Raw genomic sequence first — 18,623 nt, 5'->3', positions numbered from 1 at the left:
TACCATCTAATCCTTTGTTGTCTTTTTGGTCTAAGCATCCTGTAGTTTTCCCAAAAATGATAAGAAAACCCCTTATCATGAATGCTCCAAATATATTCACTGATGGGTCTAATAATGGTACAGCAGCAGTAGTTACCCCTGATCAAACTTTTACATTTTTAGTACCCAAACAATCAGCTCAAAAGATAGAGCTTAATGCAGTATTACAAACTTTTATGATGTTTAAAGATTCTGTATTTAATTTATTTTCTGATAGTCAGTATGTAGTTAATGCTATAGTATCCCTTGAAGATGCTGGTAGGATTTCCCCTTCTTCTACTATTTTCTCTTTGTTTTCCACTATACAAAGTCTAATCTGGGACAGAAAAGATCCATTCTTTATAGGACATATCAGGGCACATACAGGATTGCCTGGAGCCCTTAGTTTGGACAATGAATTAGCAGATAAATCTACACATGACATACATATTTTCTCCACAATAGAAGAAGCTATAAATTTTCATAAAAGGTTCCATGTCAATGCTAATACTTTACAAAAGCGTTTTAAAATTACTAGAGAACAAGCCAGACATATAATAAAACAATTTCAAAGTTGTGTGACATTTTTACCACAAGTTAATCTAGGAGTCAATCCTAGAGGACTGATACCTAACCATATTTGGCAGATGGATGTCACACACTTGCCAGAATTTGGAAAATTAAAATATTTGCATGTTACAGTTGATACTTCTTCCAGATTTTTGATGGGCTCCCTTCATGCGGAGAAAAAACTAAAGATGTTATAGCTCATTGCTTACAAAATTTTGCCACTGTGGGCGTTCCAAAACAGTTAAAAACGGACAATGGTCCTGGTTATACTTCCACCTCTTTTAAACAATTTTGCTCATCATTTGGCATTACTCACATAACAGGAATTCCATACAATCCACAAGGACAAGGCATAGTTGAAAGAGCTCATCAAACTATTAAAATGTACTTATTAAAACAAAAGGAGGGAATTGGAAAGGGGTATATATCCCCCAAAGATAAACTTAAAATAACCCTTTTTACTCTAAACTTTTTAAATTTGGATTCATCAGGGCTTAGTGCTGCGGAAAGACATTTGTATCCAAAAAATGTACATAAGCCTAAGGTACTTTGGAAAGATATTCTAACAGGACAATGGAAAGGTCCTGACCCAGTGATTGTCTGGAGTCGGGGTTCTGTTTGTGTTTTTCCACAGGGAGAACAGCAGCCGATTTGGATTCCAGAGAGGTTAACCAAAACAGTTTCTACAGACCAAAAGGAAGATGATTTGACTCAAAGCCATAACAGCTGATATCCAGAACTCCAGGTTGGCTATTCTTACATCTGCGACAGTGATTAACCAGGATGCTTTTTTCAATATCTATTTTATTATTGCTTTTTCCCACATCTTAAAGCTCTATTTTATTTTTGAGCTCATACAGACCTAGGTTAATGTTTTTCTGATCAGTTTTATTTTTTTGACTATGGAGTTTTTAAACATTGCAATGGAGATTTTACCTAGGTAAAGCTACAAGGCCTTTACTATTGTCTTATTGTTGTATGTTACGTGTGCACACTTCTGTTTTGTGTTGTATGTCTGTATGTGCGTATGTCCATATATCATATATGAAAAGCGCTCATGAATAAATGGATCCAAATTTTTTTATTATTCACGTGATTTTAATGGTTTAATTTAAATTGGGTAAACAGCTGTTGAAGATTGTTTTAATATGTGTACAAATAAGCAGGTTAACAGATCTGTTTGTTTACTTTCACCTTTCCTTTTCATTATATTTAATAATTCTGTTCAGGATAATGTAAATTGTTCTAAAAATTGTTTTCTTAATACCTGTTGAAATGTTACATATTTTTTTTTAACATCATTGTCAGAATCCCTATTTTCATCCCAGTGCCGGTGAAGACAAAGATGAAACCAAACTACAACTTCTTCGATAATTATCACAACAAACTGTATAAACTGATTCATCAATGAATAATAACTCAACAAGTAATGCTCAATGAGTCAATTTATTTTGGGAGGAAATGGACATATTGATAGATTCCTCCGCTTTGAACTGCTTACAGAACTTGCCTGGACTATGTATCACTTGTATGCACTGTGATCTATCTGTTGATGCAGTGAATTATGGTAATGCTGGCGTATCTTTGCTGATGTGTCACCAGTGATGCAATTTTTCCTAAGGAGCCATAAATTGACTTGGTGTCGTGGCATTTCTGTATCCTCCTCCCTTCTACTAGTGATGGTCTAATTTGGGGGGCCAACAGAGGTGAGGCAAAGAACCTCACCCCCCCACACTGGCACCAAGGCCAAATCTGGGGGCCAACAGAGGTGAGGCAAAGAACCTCACCCCCCCCACACTGGTGCATAGGCCTATCCACAAGTATGGCTATATGCTGGACTGGTAGTCAGTGACGGGTATGATCCAATTGCAGTGGTATCAACCTAAGACAGGAGGCTGACGCCTAGAGGTCAGTTTTCTGATGACGGGTAAGAACCATATGTTGAATTGGACAAACCTAACAGGCACGGTCCCTAGCCACATTGCTTGTTGCTTAATTAAACAGAAGGGGGGAGATGCTAAGAGCCACAGCCAAGTAATATGTTGCATGGCATTTTTGATTGAAAGGTGACACCAGCTAGCCATTGAGATAATATGATTATGTTAAGATTTACATTCAGATGGATTTTGGACTCCTGCTGTTCACCTCGGCCTGCTGCGGGACTCCTGGAGAGTTCCCATTGGTTGGGGAAGTGCAGTAGGAGGGTATTCCGGGGGAGGAACTTGCTCTGGGGTTCCGGGAGGACACCGGGAGAATGCCACGTGGGTGGATCGGCAATCTTCCCGGGCGCAGACGGAGCATTGGCGGCAGTTTCAAAAAATAAAGTTTGTTCCTGCTTGAGTGGCTCATGATTTTGTGCTCAGCCAGACTGCGGCACTTTGTAAACATACAAATAGGCAGGTGTGGCAGCTAATGCCTATAATCCCAGAGACTTCGGAGACAGGCAGGATTGCAAGTTCCAGGTCAGCCTCAGTAACTTAAAGAAAACTTGTCACATGATAAAAAGGGTTAGGGATGCAGCTCAGTGGTAAAGCACCCCTGGGCTCAATCCCCAGGGCAAGAAAAACATGTACAAATAAAAAGTAGTCTGCATTCTTATATAGCAGCTCTTTTAAAATGGCCAACCACTTTAATGAATCAACATGAACTGCAATAGCTGAAGCTGGGGCACATCCATCAATAGACCACTGTTCAGCAAGAGGCAGAAATGAACTCATATAAAAGATTTGGGTGAAGCTTACATGAATATGGCTGAGTCCAAGAAGCCAGAATGAGGAGGCTACACACTGTGTGGAGCCAATTAATAAGATGCTGGAAATGGCAAAACCAGAGAGATGGTAAACAGACTGGTTCTGACAGTGACGTGTAGTGGGAAGGGAGTGGGATGAGTAAGGAAATAGAATGATGGAAGGATATACAAAGGGACTGTGTATATTGTTTTATTTTTTAAAAATTACATAAAGACACTCATAGTGGTGCACATCTGTGCACTTAGGAGGCTGAGACAGGAGGATCATGAGTTCAAAGATAACCTCAGCAAAAGTGAGGCACTAAGCAACTCAGTGAGACCCTGTCTTTAAATAAAATACAGAATAGGGCTGGGGATGTGATTCAGTGGCTGAGTAACCCCAAGTTCAATCCCCAGAACCCCCCCCCAAATGACATTAATTACTTTATTAAAATGCATCTTTATTAGGTGAAGTATGTGGTATATGGGGTAGAGTGACTGCACAAACAGGTCCTCACTGAACTGAGCTAAACTTCAGAAAACAGGCAGCTTCCCTACCAGCCCTGAAGCACCTAAACAAAACCCAACTCTAGCTCCCTGACCAAAAGGGCAAAGGGAAGAACTGGAGATATAGCTCAGTGGTATAGTACTCCCTGAACCTGCATGAGACCCTCGGTTCACATCACCAGCAGAGAAAATAATTAATAAATAAATAATAAAAGTTTAAAAACCACAAAAGGGTAAAGGTAAACAGAAGCAAGGCAGCATGAGGATCTTTATTCAACAGCAGCTTAGAAGTGATGATGACTCTGTCTTCCAAGGATTTGCATTTCTCCTCATTCTACTGGTCTTCTTTCCCACATTTCTCACCTTTGCATATTGCACCTTGATATAAAAAAGGGCATCATCCTAAATATACTTATATACAACCTTTGCGGGCACAGTTTGGAGATGGAGTCGCACAGGACACTTGTAAAAGTGGGACAGCAGAGTCTCACTGTAGCCCACGAGGAAGTAGAACTTGTGTGCTGGCAGCTGCCTCAGGACCAGGGCACAGATCTCCACCTGGTTGGCCCGGCGCTTCAGGACCAGCTGGTCAGCCAGACAGCCTGGGAAGGTACCCAGCATGAACTTGCGCAGGAAAAAATCTTCCACCGTTCGCTCTGCAGCATGTTCTTCCCCATCCAGATTACCTGAAGAGAAGGCACCACAGCAGTCAGCCATATTGCCCAGGGAGCTGCCAAGAAGTCAGATCCAATATCTAAGAGCTTTGGGCATTCAATCCCACTCCTTGCCACAGCCTATTCCCTTTTCTTCCACTAATGGAATAACACATTAAAAGTCAAAAATACATTATCTTATTAATTCCCAAACCAATTCTGTGAAGCAAGTACTATTATCCTCATTTTACTGGGATTATATAGTTATGAGCCACCTGGCTCCAGTCTTTCTTAACAGCTTTAAAGAAGCACGGTTCATCCTGTGGGCCAGTCAGATGATGCCAAGACTTATGAAATTATGGACAGTAGCTTCTCAAGAGCTTGGACCACAGCTTCCATAAATGGGTTCTCAGTATGGGCCTGGAAGTTCGAAGCCCTTACAGTACATGTTGAATCTGCACACACATACCCAGGCCTCAAAACAAGAACAGGAACCTAAAAGAGTGGGAGACCAGAACCTGTATTTTATTTATTTTCATTGTGCTGGGAATTAAGCCCAAGAACATATAAGTTTTCTAAAGGGGTGTGGTGGCACCTGCCTGTAATTCCAGCAACTCAGGAGGCCCAGGCAGAAGGATCAAAGCCCTCCAGGGCAAGTTAGTAAGACTCTGTCTTAAAACAAAAAATCAAAAGGGCTAGGGATGTAGCTCAGTGGTAGAGCACTCCTCGGTTCAATCGCCAATACTCTAGCTTCATCCAAACATAAGTTGGTAACCCTCATATTGAACAAAATACAGTTGATTCTCATTATTTCACAGTAGTTATGTTCCATAATGTCACTGTGAACACTGAGCTAGTGAATTCTGAAACAATGCTTGTAGGAGGAATACACTATTAGATTTGTGCAAGCCTCTGATCAAAATATTTTCATTAACAGATTAATACATAAGCTAGTTTCAGGTGCCCTTCTGTTTAAAAATACTTTAATATATATGGTTGATTAATATTTAACTTTCAGCCAAGAGCACTGTAACTTAGGCTTGAACAAAGCTTATCTAACACAACATTTTCTGTGTAAGGCACATTACAGTCTTGTGCTCAGAAGCACTAGACAGTAATTCAGGATCCTTTTAAACAGCAAAATCACAAACAAAAGGCACATTAATATTTAAAATGTGTTGCTAGACTGTGATAAAGGGCACTTTTTACACTATGAAACTTGTGCTACCTCAATTGCAAAAAAACATAAGGGCATTGCTCTACTTGTGTCCCTAAATAACTTGAAAGTGATAGGGCATTGATTTTGAGGTCACAAATTTTAGTCAGTATAAGAATACACACAAGTGCCAGGTATGGTGGTGCCCACCCCTGAAATCCCAGCAGCTGGGGAGGCTGAGACAGGAGGATCTCAGGTTCCAAGCCAGCCTCAGCAACTTAACGGGCTGTAAGTAACCTAGCAAGACCTTGACTCAAAATAAAAAATAAAAAGCTCTGTGTATGTGACCCAGTGGTTAAGTGCCCTGGTATGTACGTGTGTGTATGTACATACACACACACACACACACACACACACACACGAAGGAGAAGGAAAAAAGAATTTACAGAATCTATGAATAACAAGGATTGACTGTACATACTTGCAAAAAAAAAAAAAATCGTGCTTCAGTGAAAAACTACATTATTTTGGGCATACTCTTCCCGATTACAGATTCTATGGAAGCTTTACTCCTTTCATTGCCTCTGTTTTACATCTATGTAAATTACAAAAAAAGAAAAAACAAAACTGATAGCAATGCAAAATCTTGTCTGAAGACATGCAAATAATTTCTGTTTAGTGGAGGCTCAACCAAGTTCCTGGGCCCATGGAAAAAGTTAGATTTATACTCATCTTCAACTTGATTTCAACAGCCAGATCTGTTTTTGCTTTTTTTGGGTCTCCTCTTAACTGGATTAACAGATTCCTGACACTGGCCTCAGTGACCAAGTTAAACTTGTTCCTCTAGCTCACATGACAGTTGGACTGAGCGCTCCTCCTCCAGGAGAGCTGGGGTCTCCAGTTGAAGTCCCCTCACCTGTGTGCAGCGACAGCCAGCCCTTTCGGTGGGCGATGTAGTGTGGTGGGTGGGCCTCCTCGTAGGTCACGGGCTTGTCCCCCTTGCCCACGCGGACTCTGGCCGCCCGGTTCTAGGAGCAAAGGGCTCTTACTAAGCCGCCCCGCCCCGAGTCCCGCCCACTGAGCCCCGCACCCGTCCGGCTTTTCCGAGGCTCGGCTCTCACCCCGGGCCCGCCACCCACTCCCGGTTCCCGCTATCGTCCAGGTCCCACTCCCACCCGGCCTGGAGCGCTCACCTTGGCGCAGACTGCGGAGGTGTGCAGGGCACGCCAGGCGCCCGGAAGTTCCCTACTCCACGGCACCACCTGTGGGGAAGGGGCGTGAGACCGAAACCAAGATGCCACCCGGACCCTCCAGCCCGTACCGCCCACTCACCCGTGGCCACAGGGCCAGAACGCACACGGACGTCGCCATCTTGCGCAGAGCAGGGCCCAGGACGTGCCACTGTGCTGCACGGGCAGGGGGGGACAGCGCGGACGAGACCAAATTGCGTGCGGGGGCGTGCCTTGGGTGGCGGGAGAGGCGGGGCGGCCTCCGCGGAGAGGAGCGCCACCTGGCGCCAGGTGCTGGTCTTTCGGGCTCACCGGGTTACAGCCTCCTGGCCTTGATTGCTGGGTGTTAGATTTCTGATCCGGAAATTTGATGAAGCAAACGTGAGCTTTCGCCCTCCGAGAACTCGCGGTAGGGAAAGTGATGGCGTCCTGAAAATGGAGAAAGGGGAAACCCGCGCCGCCTCGCCCCCCGCCTCCATCTAGACTTCAGGACGTCCAGGTGCTAGAAATTAAACTGCGCGTTTCTCCAAAAGATCTTGTGAAATAAGCAGGGCGTGGGTGCTGGTGTATAGCTCAATGGTAGAGCACCTGCTTAGCATGTGCAGGCCCTGCATTCAGTCCTCACACCGCAAGAAAACAAAACCTCCAAACTCTGGGCTTTTATCCACAAGGAAGAAACATGTTTTGGTCAAAACTGTGCCCAGTTCTTGAAGGATGTGTTATACAGAGGTTTGCCATTCATGATCATCTAATAGTGGCTACCCTACGGGAGCGATTCTCCCCACCGCCTGCCACCACCGCCCAAGTACTGGGCATTGAACTTAGGCACTGTACCACTCAACTACATCCCAGCTTAAAAAAAAGAAAGAAAGAAAGAAAAAGAAAAAAAAAATTAAAACAGGCTCTCACTGAGTTGCTAAGGCTGTCTTCTAACATGCCAACCTCCTGCCTCAGCCTCTTGAGTAGCTGGCATTCCGGACATGAAGGGAAATTTTTAAGAAGCAAGGAAATGTATGGGGATACCCCAGGGCCTTAATATTCACACCAGAGCGGTGCCAATTTAGTTGGTGTCCGGTAATTATTTAATGACAAAGGGGAAAATAGCAACACTTGGTATCTTATTTTAGAACTCACTACAGTAATGGAAAATACGTGGGCTCTTGTATAACAACCTTTGTACAATCAAACTTCAGTAACATTATCTATCAAATGGCTTATTTTTTGCTAGTACTACTTCATAGAGCTATTAGGATAAAGAGGATATTTAATAAATGATAACTGTTTTGGTTGTGTTAGGTTGAATGGTGTGAAGTTGCCAGTATTTGGCTGTTTAGGACCTGCATCTTTCATCCTAATGATGCTTGTACCCTGTCAAGGGAGGGAAGACTAGGTGATCATGTGTAAAGAGGGAAATGGAAACCAAGGTGGGAAGTGAGTTGCCCACAGTCACACTGGGACAAAGACAGAAAGTGAGCAAGACTGGAGTCTCTTGGCTTCAGTCCAGTTGATTTCCATGACCAAAATTCCTTTCTGGGATCTTGATTTTAAAAATCCTTAATAAAATGAAAGGGTCTTTCATCCTCACCTCCCTAGGAATGTTTTATTCTTCATTTTTCCTACTGCAGCCTGTGCTGTCCTGAATATTGGATAAGAGCACAGACAGATGTGATGTTCTCCACAATCCACAATGCCTTGCAAACATAAGAATTCAGTTTTTCCTAAAGAATCCTTTTTAAATGATAGTCTTTTTTTTCTTTTAAAGTTTTCATAAAGTTTGATGGTTTTACAATTTGATAAATTATATAAGTCTGCTCCAATGTGCCAGGGAACATAGGATCTAGCATTTGAACTACCTAGATCCAAATCCTGGATCCACCTCTTGGTTGTGTAATGTGGGTCATGACTGAACCATCCTGAGCCCAGGTTCCCTCATTTGTAAAATGGGGACAATAATGGTTGTGAGGTTGGAGTGTAGCTTACTGATAGAGTGTATGTTTAATATGTGTAAGACCCTGGGTTGAAACCTGAGCATCACCCCCCAAAATTTTTTTTGTGTGAAAATTACACAGTAAAATTCCTGGCAGCAGGATCAGCTTAGTGTTTTCTAGTGTTTTTAAAAGAGTCCCCGATAGCTATTCATCATTTTAGGGAGATAAACCCTGAATGAACTAGAAGGAATAGGGGAAGAACAGATTGTTACACTGAGTCCTGACTCACCACAGGCAAAGGTGACAAAGGCACAAGTACCTAGCGGGCCAAGGTACAGGTGCAGCAGGAGACAGGTTGACCAGATGAGAAGGACAGGAATGCTGTGCTTGGGAGCTCAGGTTTCTCTTCCAGGCAGTAGGAACAGTACAATCAGATTTATTTATTTTTCCTGATTCAAGCCATTTCCCCTTTCCCAAGTTGCCTCCTGGGAATTGTAAACCTATCTAGCAATACGATGAACATTTCAGGGCAAAAATCCTATGGTTTAAACACACCATTACCTTCCCTTTGTTGATACAATGCTTTGCTGCAAAAATAATTTCAGCTGGTTCCTTGATTGGGGGAGGGATCACATGAGTTAATTTACATGATTAAAGTAACTTAAAATGACACATTGTGTACATTAGTATGAACTGTGTTTAAAATCACCAATGGAAACTTTTTAAAAATGTTTCTTGTAGATGGATACATTGCCTTTGGTTGTTGGGTTTTTTTAGTTGTCAATGAATATTTTTATTTATCGGTATGCAGTGCTGAGAATTGAACCCAGTGACTCATACATGCTAGGCAAGCACTTTACCAGTGTGCTATGACCCCAGTCCCTTTATTTATTTTTATATGGTGCTGAGGATCAAACCCAGTGCCTCACACCTGATAGGCAAGCACTCCACTACTGAGCTACAACCCCAGTCCCACCAATGGAAACATTTTAATGGGGACTTCTTTTTTGTGATTTGACACACTGTTTTTCCCATCCATCTTGCTAAGGAGGCAGTATTTCTAGACTTCACAGATCAGACAAAGGCTCCAAAATCACTTGAGATTACAGAATTAGCTCCTTTAACAGAGCATGTACTTGTGTCTTCTTCCAGGGTTCCATGGTTGGGCAAGGGCTCAAAGATACATTAGGATGAGTGTATGGTTTAGATGTGAGGTGTCCCCCCAAAGCTCATCTGTGAGACAATACAAGAAAACTTAAAGATTGGGTGATGAGTCTTAATCAATGCATTAATTCCCTAATAGGGATTAATTGGATGGTAACTGTAAGTAGGTGGGGTGTGGCTGGAGGTGAGTCTTGGGGGTGTGCCTTTGGGGTTTATATTTTGTCTTGAGTGAAGGGAGTCTCTCTGCTTCCAGGTGTCATGTTCTGAGCCACTGCCACAGTCTTCCACCATGATGTTCAGCCTTACCTCTGGCCCCAAAGAATGGAGTTGGCATTCCATGGACTACGACATCTGGAAATATGTGCCTCCAAATAAACTTTTCCTCCTCTAATTGTTTTTGTCAGGTCTTCTGGTCACAGAAGCAGCACAAAAGGGCTGACTAAAACTAATACCTCTTAGGTGATTCTGGTTTGCAGTAGGGTGGAGAATTAGTATCTTAAATTAGTTTATTTGAGGGACTCCCAAAACCTGTATCTGCAGAGACCTGTTTGGGGAAGACCATGGCACTGAGGGGACTTGTTACAGCCAGGCCTGCCACTCCTGGGCCACTAGGCAAAGAAAGGGCCTGTGGAGTGATCTGGACTTCCTGGAGATGGTCTGTCCAGCTGGGTCCAGCCACCCAGAGTGCTAAGAGGTGGACACATTATTCTTTGTAAACCTATTACTCCTGGTAATTCACTTACCAAGAATCCCAGGGGTTGTCTCTTCTGAGAAATAAATCAAACAACCACTGAAAAGCCATTACAAAGCACAACTGTAAATCCCAGTTACTTTTGAGGCTGAAGCCAAAGGATTCAAGGCCAGTGTGGGCTGAGACCCTGTCTCAAAATAAAATAAAAAGGTCTGAGGATGTAGCTCAAATGTAGAGCACTCCTACATTCAACTGCCAGCACTACAAAACAAAAACTAAACCAAATAGAGGTGTCTCCTACCACAGATGGTCCATGATTCCTGTAAGCTCCCACTTCCACACATTCTCCCTCCATTGAGGGTCAGGGAAAAGGGTCTAGGTGCATGGGTTAGAACCAAGCTATAATTACTAGCTTTAGCTTTTGGGCTCTGAGAATGTCCACTCTCCTGGTATCAGAGCCAAGTGCAGTTAGAAAGACCCAGTACCACACCATGATCCTGGGTGAAATATCAGAACCCAGAGGAGCCAAACCTGGGCTTTGGAGATGGAATCTGCCTGAAGAAAGCTGAGACATGGGGCTGGAGCTGTAGCTCAGTGGTAGAGCGCTTGCCTGGCATGCATGAGTCACTGGGTTAGATCCTCAGCACCACATTAAAAAAAAAAAAAAAAAAAAAAGCATTCTGTCCATCTACTACTACAAAAAATAAAAAAGAAAGCCAAGACATGGCTAGGGATATAGTACAGTGGAGATCACTTCCCTAATAGGAACAAGGCCAATGAACTGGATCCCCAGTGGAAGGAAGAAAAGTGGGGAGGGAATGAAGAGAAAGAGGAAGAAAGGTAGGTGGAAGAACAAACCTCATATGTAGGGCAACTAAGACCTCCACCCGAGGTTCTCAGAATTTTGCTAAATCTGGACATAAAAATGAGCTTGGAAGGGGGCTGGGGTTATGGCTCAGTGGTAGAGCACTTACCTTGCATGTGTGAGGCACTGGGTTCGATCCTCAGTACCACATAAAAGTAAATGAATAAATAAAACAAAGGTATTATGTCCATCTACAACTAATTTTTTTTTAAATGAGCTTGAGTGGGGAAACAATTAAAATGCTATAAAACAAGGACCAAGAGAGGATAGGCCCCTGACCCTGTCAAGTGGTGGGAATGAGGGAGGCTGGCCTCAGACACTTAAGTGAAAGAGAAGTGCCACCACAGAAAGCCAGGGCCAGCCAGGCAGGGGGAGGCATCAGCCGACAACAGCATCGAGGTAGCCACGGTGTGGCTGCTGTGGACTGAGCAGAATATCATGAACCATGATCAAGGACAGCTTGGCTCTCTTCTGTGGCCCTGCCTCATCACTGCTTATAAAGCTGCATTCTGATGCAATTTTGTTGGTCCTAGAAGAAATCAGATAGGATTAGGGCCAAAACCATTTTATTACTGACTCAAAAAGAGAAAGGATTTTTCTTTCCTGAGCTAATTCATCACATCTAAGGAGCTGGAGTAGCTACAGATCAGGTTTACATTGGTACAGACTACAAAACACCAGCCCTACCCAGTACTGTATTTAGTGAATGTAAGATAACATCAGTTACAAGATGCCATTTTGTATATTCTTAAGGAAGAAAGATGGTTACTTTTAAGATACATTGATACATTAATGATTCTTAATTTGGCATGTTGACATTTGAGACATGGCACTTGTTCACAGAATACTCCTCCAGAGCAGGCACTGTGTAAGCACTTTCCACTGTTAAGCAGCTGCTAGTGGGCAAACCAAGGCTAAGAGAAGCCAAGTAACCTTGCTCAAGGGTCAGTTAGGAGGAAGCAAGGACAAGATTCAGACCAGGCTGAGAATCCTGTGTGCTGTAACAGCACAGTCCATCTCAAGGGTCCTTTGTCTCAAATTCTTACAGGATCACCTAATGAGCAGCTTGCTGTTCTGCCCATGCTTCCCCTGAGTGATTCTCCCATTGCAAAGTTTGGCTATAAGACATGACCTCCCCAGTAGCCTCTTTGCAAGCTCTAGGCCTCTCAAATCCTAAAGGTGTTTCTTGAGATGTGATGCAGATTGGCCTCTGGCTGTGGTAAACATCCAGAAATGAGAAGGGCAGACTGACACTTTGTGTTTGTAGCTCTAGAGCTACCAAACTAGTTTTGGGGATTATGTAAGTTTGAATCCTAGGAGCAACCCTGACTTGAGGGTCTGAAGGTCAATCCCTTTTTCATAGTCATAGGCTTGAGACATCAACCCACCAAAAGGGCAAGGAGAACATGTAAGTGACTTCCTGAAAAAAGTCAGAGCTCCAGGGTGACCTCTTCTGTTCCTGCATCTCAGAGTAGCAATGATCTCTCACTTGACCCAAGTAGTTTCAGAATTCCTCCAAAGTGGTTCTGACCAAGGCTACCCCTGGCAGACTCTCTTGCTTCCAATCTGCAGACTGGTCTTTTTTCAAAATTTTAAATATTTTGTACAGTTGTTTTATAGGGGATGTATAGAATAACTTCCCTGATTATTAAGTGGTTAGTAATAATTTCCTTTAAATCCTGCATCCCTTTGAAAGGCTGATGAAAGCATGAGCTGCATACACTTAAGCCTCAGGCATTTAGATTGAATTTATCTTTGGACAATGGGTAGATCCTATATAAAGACTCCTTGATTTGTTATAAGCCACTAGGGCTAACTTCCCTGTCATGGATTTTAGGAACAGCTTGAATCAATTTTTTTCTTTTAACCCAGTGCTGGGGATTGAATCTAGGGCCTTACTCATGCCAGGTAAATGCTTTATCACTGAACTACCTCCTTAGCACATATACCTCTCTCTCTCTCTCTCTTTTAATGGTGCTAGGGATTGAACTCAGGTCCTTGTGCATGTGAGACAAGCACTCTACCAACTGAGCTATATCCCCAGTCCAACCAGCTCAATCTTTTAAGGGAACTGGCTGATATTCAGCAATTCTTAAAGGAGTTTCCAGTGTTTTAACTTGAGGCCCAGGATTATCCTGGATGAAATTCCTACTGTGTTGGAGAAGCCCCTGGGCAGCTTCTGTGGCTCTGGTGGAAAAAAAGGAAAGGCCTTGGTATTTCCAACTCAGCTAGCATTCTTCTCCCCATTTCCACCCCCAGTACTGAGGATTGAACCCAGGGCCTCACACGCTGAATGCAAACACTCTATCACTGAGCTACAACCCTAGGCTTTTTTGAGACAGGGTCTAAGTTGCAGCCTCACTATGGAACTTTCAATCCTCCTGCCTCAGCCTTTCCAGTAGCTGGGATTACACCACCATGCCCAACTTATGTTTCAGAAGGGAAAGTTTTTCCTAAACTGCTATCTACCTACTACATATAACTAGAAACTGCTCCCATATCACAGTGACAATAATTTGAAAGTGAAGAGATCAGCAGATGGAGCATACTGGGTCCCCCCAGCAAGCAAGGCAGACAGAAGAAGGATCAGGGAACTTCCATTCAAGAAAGGGTTCCAGACCAGAAGCCCTGGAGCTGAGGGCACCTTTGCTGTGTCTGATAAAAGGACAAGAAACAGGGTAGGATTCCAGCTGGAGGATCAACAGGGCAGGAGTCCAAGGTCTCTGGTCAAGTATCAGGCCTAAATGGTGGCTAAGTGGACCAGGGAAAGATGTGGAGAGGACACCAGAAGGGTCAGGCTGGCTTGCCCTGGTGGCTCAGGGATCCTTAGATATTGTGGAGGTTAGGAAGAGCCAATGGATGAGTACACCACTGGTTCCTCTGTGTTCTGCCATGTAGGTGTGCAGTCTGGGGCTTCCTCCATCACCTATAAATTGGGGCAAAGATGGAATTACCTAAGTGCTTGTGAAAGCACTTAATTTCTTTCTCAGTTAACAGCCAGAATTGCTCTTTGCTTAAAGAAAGGGAACAATTTCACATTTGTCATGTAGTTCTCCAGAGCTCTCCTTAGGCAGTTGTTGCATCCTCTCTGAGCACACAGAACAGTGAAGGCACAGAGAGGCAGAACCTGTGCACTACTATCATGTGAGCATTCATTCATTCGACAAACATTTATTAAGTGCCTACAGTGTGCCAGACCCTGGGGATACAGAGCTGGATGTTCTGTCCCTGCCCTCAAGGAGCTCACAGTCTGGGGGCAGACAGTAAACACATGAGTGACAATATGCCATGAAATGTTGAGGCAGAGGTATGACAAAGTGCTGGGACACAACAGGGTTTCTGATGAACGCTTCCTGGGGGCAAGGGTCAGGGAAGGCTTCACAGATCAGTCCATATACCTGGTTCCATGGCAGTGTCTTGCACACATGGGCAGGATCACATCACCAAAACCTCAAATGCTGGTCCACAACCCTTAGGTTGGGTGGAAGCAAGACCTCCCCTATGCTTCCTCAGGACAACTCCTAACCTCAACTGGATGTCCCTGCCTGCTGGGGCCTACAGTCACTGAGGAAGCTGTTCCGAACTCCAGGGGCCAATGAAGGAGTAGCTGTCCATAGGGCCAACCCTTAGGAACCTTGACAGGATTCAGGAAAGATCAAATTACTGCTTGTGTCACCCCACCAAGGGCCTCTGATTTCCCCAGTGACATCTCTGAGCTGGTCAGTGAGGTTATCTCTTTTCTTAACACTGTTAGGAGACCCCTACCCCTGTCTTTTACTGGTCTTCCTTCTCATGTGCAGTAGGCACCAGCCGCCTCTCAGGTGCCTGGGCACAGCCTGCTAGACCCCATCAGAATAGGCCACCATAGTAGCCCCAACACCTGAACACTCACAGACGCCGCACCAGCTCAATGAGCTGCTGGATGTTTTTGTTTTGGTTGGACAGGCCATTTCTGATGTTTTCTAGCAGGCATCTCTTCAATTCAAAAATGGCCTCACTATACCCCAGGCTCACAGCAGCCATGGGTGGTGCTCCATGCCACAGTCCTGGGACATGCCAGACATGCTGCCTCTCAGGGTCGCAGAAGGCTAGGCCCGCCAGTGTCCGGAAGCCACCACCTTGCTTCTCCATCTGGGCAGCAGCTCTGTTCAGATCACTGGGTGGTTCCAAGAGCTGTCTCCTCTCTCTTGGCTTGGGGCTGGGGGCAGGCATGTCATGAAAGTTCTGGTACACAAACTGATAGTTGGGCATGTGTCCTGTTTTTTCCAACCTCAGAAATGCATGCAGAATAGCTGGTGGAATGTCCCTCGTTTCAGCTAAACTGACCACAGTAACATTACTTAGCCCCATTAGCAGAGTGGCCAGTGAAGCCTCCAGCTCAAACCTGTCCCCAGCTGAGGTCAAAGCCCCACTGATCAGCCCCCCAGAGTCTATCACAAGGATGTGGTCACAGCCCAGGTCCTGGCTGAAGCCCTCAGCCACTGTGATGAGCTGCATGAAGGCCCCCCGGGGACTGCAGATCCTCCCGGTAGCAAATCGCAGGCCAAACATGGTGTTGAGAAGCATGGATTTCCCTGTGCCTGGTATCCCCAGGGCAGACAGAACTACCAGCCGAGACCTCCTGTCCAGGCGGATGTGCAGCTCCTTGAGGAGCCCTGTGACCCAACGAACAGGGATGCTCAGGGTTCCCCCATCCACCAATTCCAGGGGCAGCCCCAGCAGCAGCAGCTCTACAGCCAGGCCTGGGAAGTGGGCAAAGCGCCTCTGGCCAGCTGGCAGCCTCCCTGCCTCCACCAGGCAGCTCTCTGCCTCATAGAATTGCCCCATCTCACGCAGGAAATGCTCTACCCCAAGAGGCTCAGGCCAGAGTGGTTCACTCAAGTCTGAGGCCCCACTGAGTTTTGGTCTCAGAGAGAGAAGGGTCTCTGGGGGCTGTCTCAGCCGTGGCTGGCCCACCCGAGCCAGCCCCCACTCCATCCACCTCAGGAAGTATTGTCTCTCACCCAGAGAGGGGCTGCTGATCCCAGCAATAAACTCTTGTACCCCTGAGGTAGGCTCCTGGCCATTCTGCTGCATCCGGAGCTCCAGAAACCGACGCCTCAGCTCAGCCCGGTGCTTCTCAGGTGGGTCTGGGGCCCACTGCAGCTGGCAGAACTCCCTCTCCACTTGGGCTGCTTTCCTTCCAGGGTCTCCCTGCAGCCTCAGCTCATCCCTCCTGTAGGCATCTATGTCCTTGATCTTTCTGGTGATTCTCTCCATTCGGTCCTTTGCCTTCTGACACTCCTCACAGTCCTCATCAATTCTGAGGCCCAACTTCCGGGCTGCATGAGCCATGTCTTCCACAGACACCCTCCTGCAGGGGGACCGTACCACACTACCCACAATCCCTCTGATCCTCCTCACAAAGCTCTCGCTGTCAGTGCTACTGACCTTCACCAGGACGTGTGAGTGGTCTATCTTCAGCACAGGGATCAGCTTGTTCAGGAATCGGAGGTTTGTGTTCCGTTTCCCCCGGTAGGGACTCAGAATGAAGTAGTATTTTGTGGTTGACTCCTTCATAGAGTATAATAGTTTGTATTCCTTCTTACTGATGTTGTCTGTCAGAATAAACACAGCCGAGGAGATTTCTGTCAAAAGTTTAAACTGCAGCCAGTGAGACCCAATGTCACCTCGCAGGTTCAGAAAGGCCACAGGCTCTGGGAAGACATCCAGGTCATCCCTGCCGCTGGGGAAAAACCAAGAAATTTCTACTAACCCATCTGCAATCTCCCGGGGATTAGTGCCCAAATTGAGATCCCGATGCCAGAAGCAGTCCCATTGCCTACGGCCTGGGCTGAGGATGGCATTGAGCAGCTGGGACTTAGAGTTGCTGCTGACATCCATGCGCACGAAGGAAAAGGTAGGTGCCCTGGATAGGACCACACTGTCCTCTCTTAGGCTGCCCAGGCCCCGAGGGGGCTGGGACCACCACGTCCGTACAACGGCCCGTAGGGCCCACAGCAGAAAGGTGTGATAGTGGTTTTCCGAGTCAGGCAACACAAGTGGGAGTGCAAACTGGCAGAGGGACATCTTGAGCACAATCTCCTGCTGCAGAAAGCTGTCTGAGGACAGCAGCAGGGCACAGAGAAGGTCCAGGGGGTTCACTGGTGTGTCGGGTGTTGGCAACTCAGAGAAAGAGTAGATGTCATCAGCAGCGATATCCTCAGCTGGATCCCAGTAGATCATCTCCTCCTCCATCTGGTTTTCCTTCTCTGCAGGCCGGGCATCTGGAGGCATATCCAGCACCATGGTGGTATTCCTGGCTTCAGCATTGAGGGCCTGCAGTTTTCTGAGGAAATGCCAGGGCAGGTCCTTGGGAACCTGAGGAGCCCAGTTTTTCATACTGTCAAAACTGATCTGCAGAGAGTCCTGGAGGCTGAGCTTCTGCATCTGGTATGTCTCCAGTCCCAACAGGGATAGCATTTCCTGAAGCCTGCTTCTCTCCACTGTGGAAAGAAATGGAGACATGACTGCTCAGTCTACATTCCTGAGTCAGGGCCACTGTAGAGCTGGAGAGGGAGAGTCCAGCAGGAAAGGGTTAGAAAGGATGTCCCTAGGAGTGGGATGCAGAAACAGGAAGCTCAGGGTATGTTTAGCTGACCTGAGATCAGGGAGGGGATGGGACCCAATATCAAGGTAAATACTATCATCCTACACAGATGTGATAACATTAGAAAACAGAAAGGAAAAAAAAAAAAGAGTCACAATTAAAAATTGGGGAGAGTTCATGTAAAAGCACCAATTTCTGGTTTCTCTAGAAATCTCCAAAATCTATCACTTAGCTCAAAATTAATTGGTTAGAGTGAGCAGAACATGCCCCTTAGGTAATGAATGCAGGCCCCACCTCCTATACCATAATGCATGCCAGAGTTATTCCAGTGCTTCTGGCCACACACATAAGCTGAGCCTTGTGCTCCCTCAATGTCACCAGGAAGTTTCCACAGGGGCACAATCACTATTTACTCTCTGGTTTCTAATTAATGTTATTTTTCCTTATAAATAAGTTGGATAATATTTTAAAGGAAAATATTAGTAAGCAAGGAAAGTCAGAAATCATACATCTGAGACCAATATG

The 18,623-nt window shown here is 45.3% G+C and overlaps 2 protein-coding genes and 1 long non-coding RNA gene across 6 annotated transcripts in view; 1 reads left to right on the top strand and 2 right to left on the bottom strand.

Annotated features, from left to right (window-relative positions):
• Window positions 1–4,073: 4,073 nt before the first annotated feature.
• Window positions 4,074–7,111, bottom strand: MRPS24 (mitochondrial ribosomal protein S24). The gene is made up of 4 exons (XM_081283813.1): window positions 6,965–7,111; window positions 6,826–6,894; window positions 6,549–6,660; window positions 4,074–4,509 (listed from the first exon to the last, which is right to left on the bottom strand). The coding sequence occupies exons 1-4, from the start codon at window positions 7,001–7,003 to the stop codon at window positions 4,226–4,228; spliced, it is 504 nt and encodes a 167-aa protein (XP_081139939.1). The 5' UTR covers window positions 7,004–7,111; the 3' UTR covers window positions 4,074–4,225.
• A 115-nt stretch (window positions 7,112–7,226) lies between these two features.
• On the top strand, window positions 7,227–15,153 carry LOC308643719. Its single transcript, XR_014020790.1, has 2 exons — window positions 7,227–7,360; window positions 10,207–15,153. It is a non-coding gene; the product is annotated as an uncharacterized lncRNA (long non-coding RNA).
• Window positions 14,665–18,623, bottom strand: part of LOC308643715 (up-regulator of cell proliferation) — a 54,121-nt gene continuing 50,162 nt past the window's right edge. For all 4 annotated transcript variants that reach the window (XM_081283803.1, XM_081283800.1, XM_081283801.1 and 1 more), the window contains one exon: window positions 14,665–17,994. In XM_081283803.1, the coding sequence (XP_081139929.1) occupies window positions 15,398–17,994 (2,597 nt within the window). In that variant the 3' untranslated portion in view covers window positions 14,665–15,397. The remainder of the gene's footprint in view (window positions 17,995–18,623) is intronic.

Source organism: Spermophilus citellus (assembly GCF_964194105.1).
Source record: "Spermophilus citellus genome assembly, chromosome: 3".
Classification (NCBI taxonomy): Eukaryota; Metazoa; Chordata; class Mammalia; order Rodentia; family Sciuridae; genus Spermophilus; species Spermophilus citellus.
This window is presented reverse-complemented; position numbering and strand designations above follow the sequence as displayed.

Coding starts and splice junctions, on each gene's coding strand:
- MRPS24 (XM_081283813.1), bottom strand. CDS start 7,003: ATGGCGACGTCCGTGTGCGTTCTGGCCCTGTGGCCACGG. Junction 6,661..6,825: donor CCTCCGCAGTCTGCGCCAAG/GTGAGCGCTCCA, acceptor CTTTGCTCCTAG/AACCGGGCGGCCAGAGTCCG. Junction 4,510..6,548: donor CTGGCTGTCGCTGCACACAG/GTGAGGGGACTT, acceptor CCTTCTCTTCAG/GTAATCTGGATGGGGAAGAA.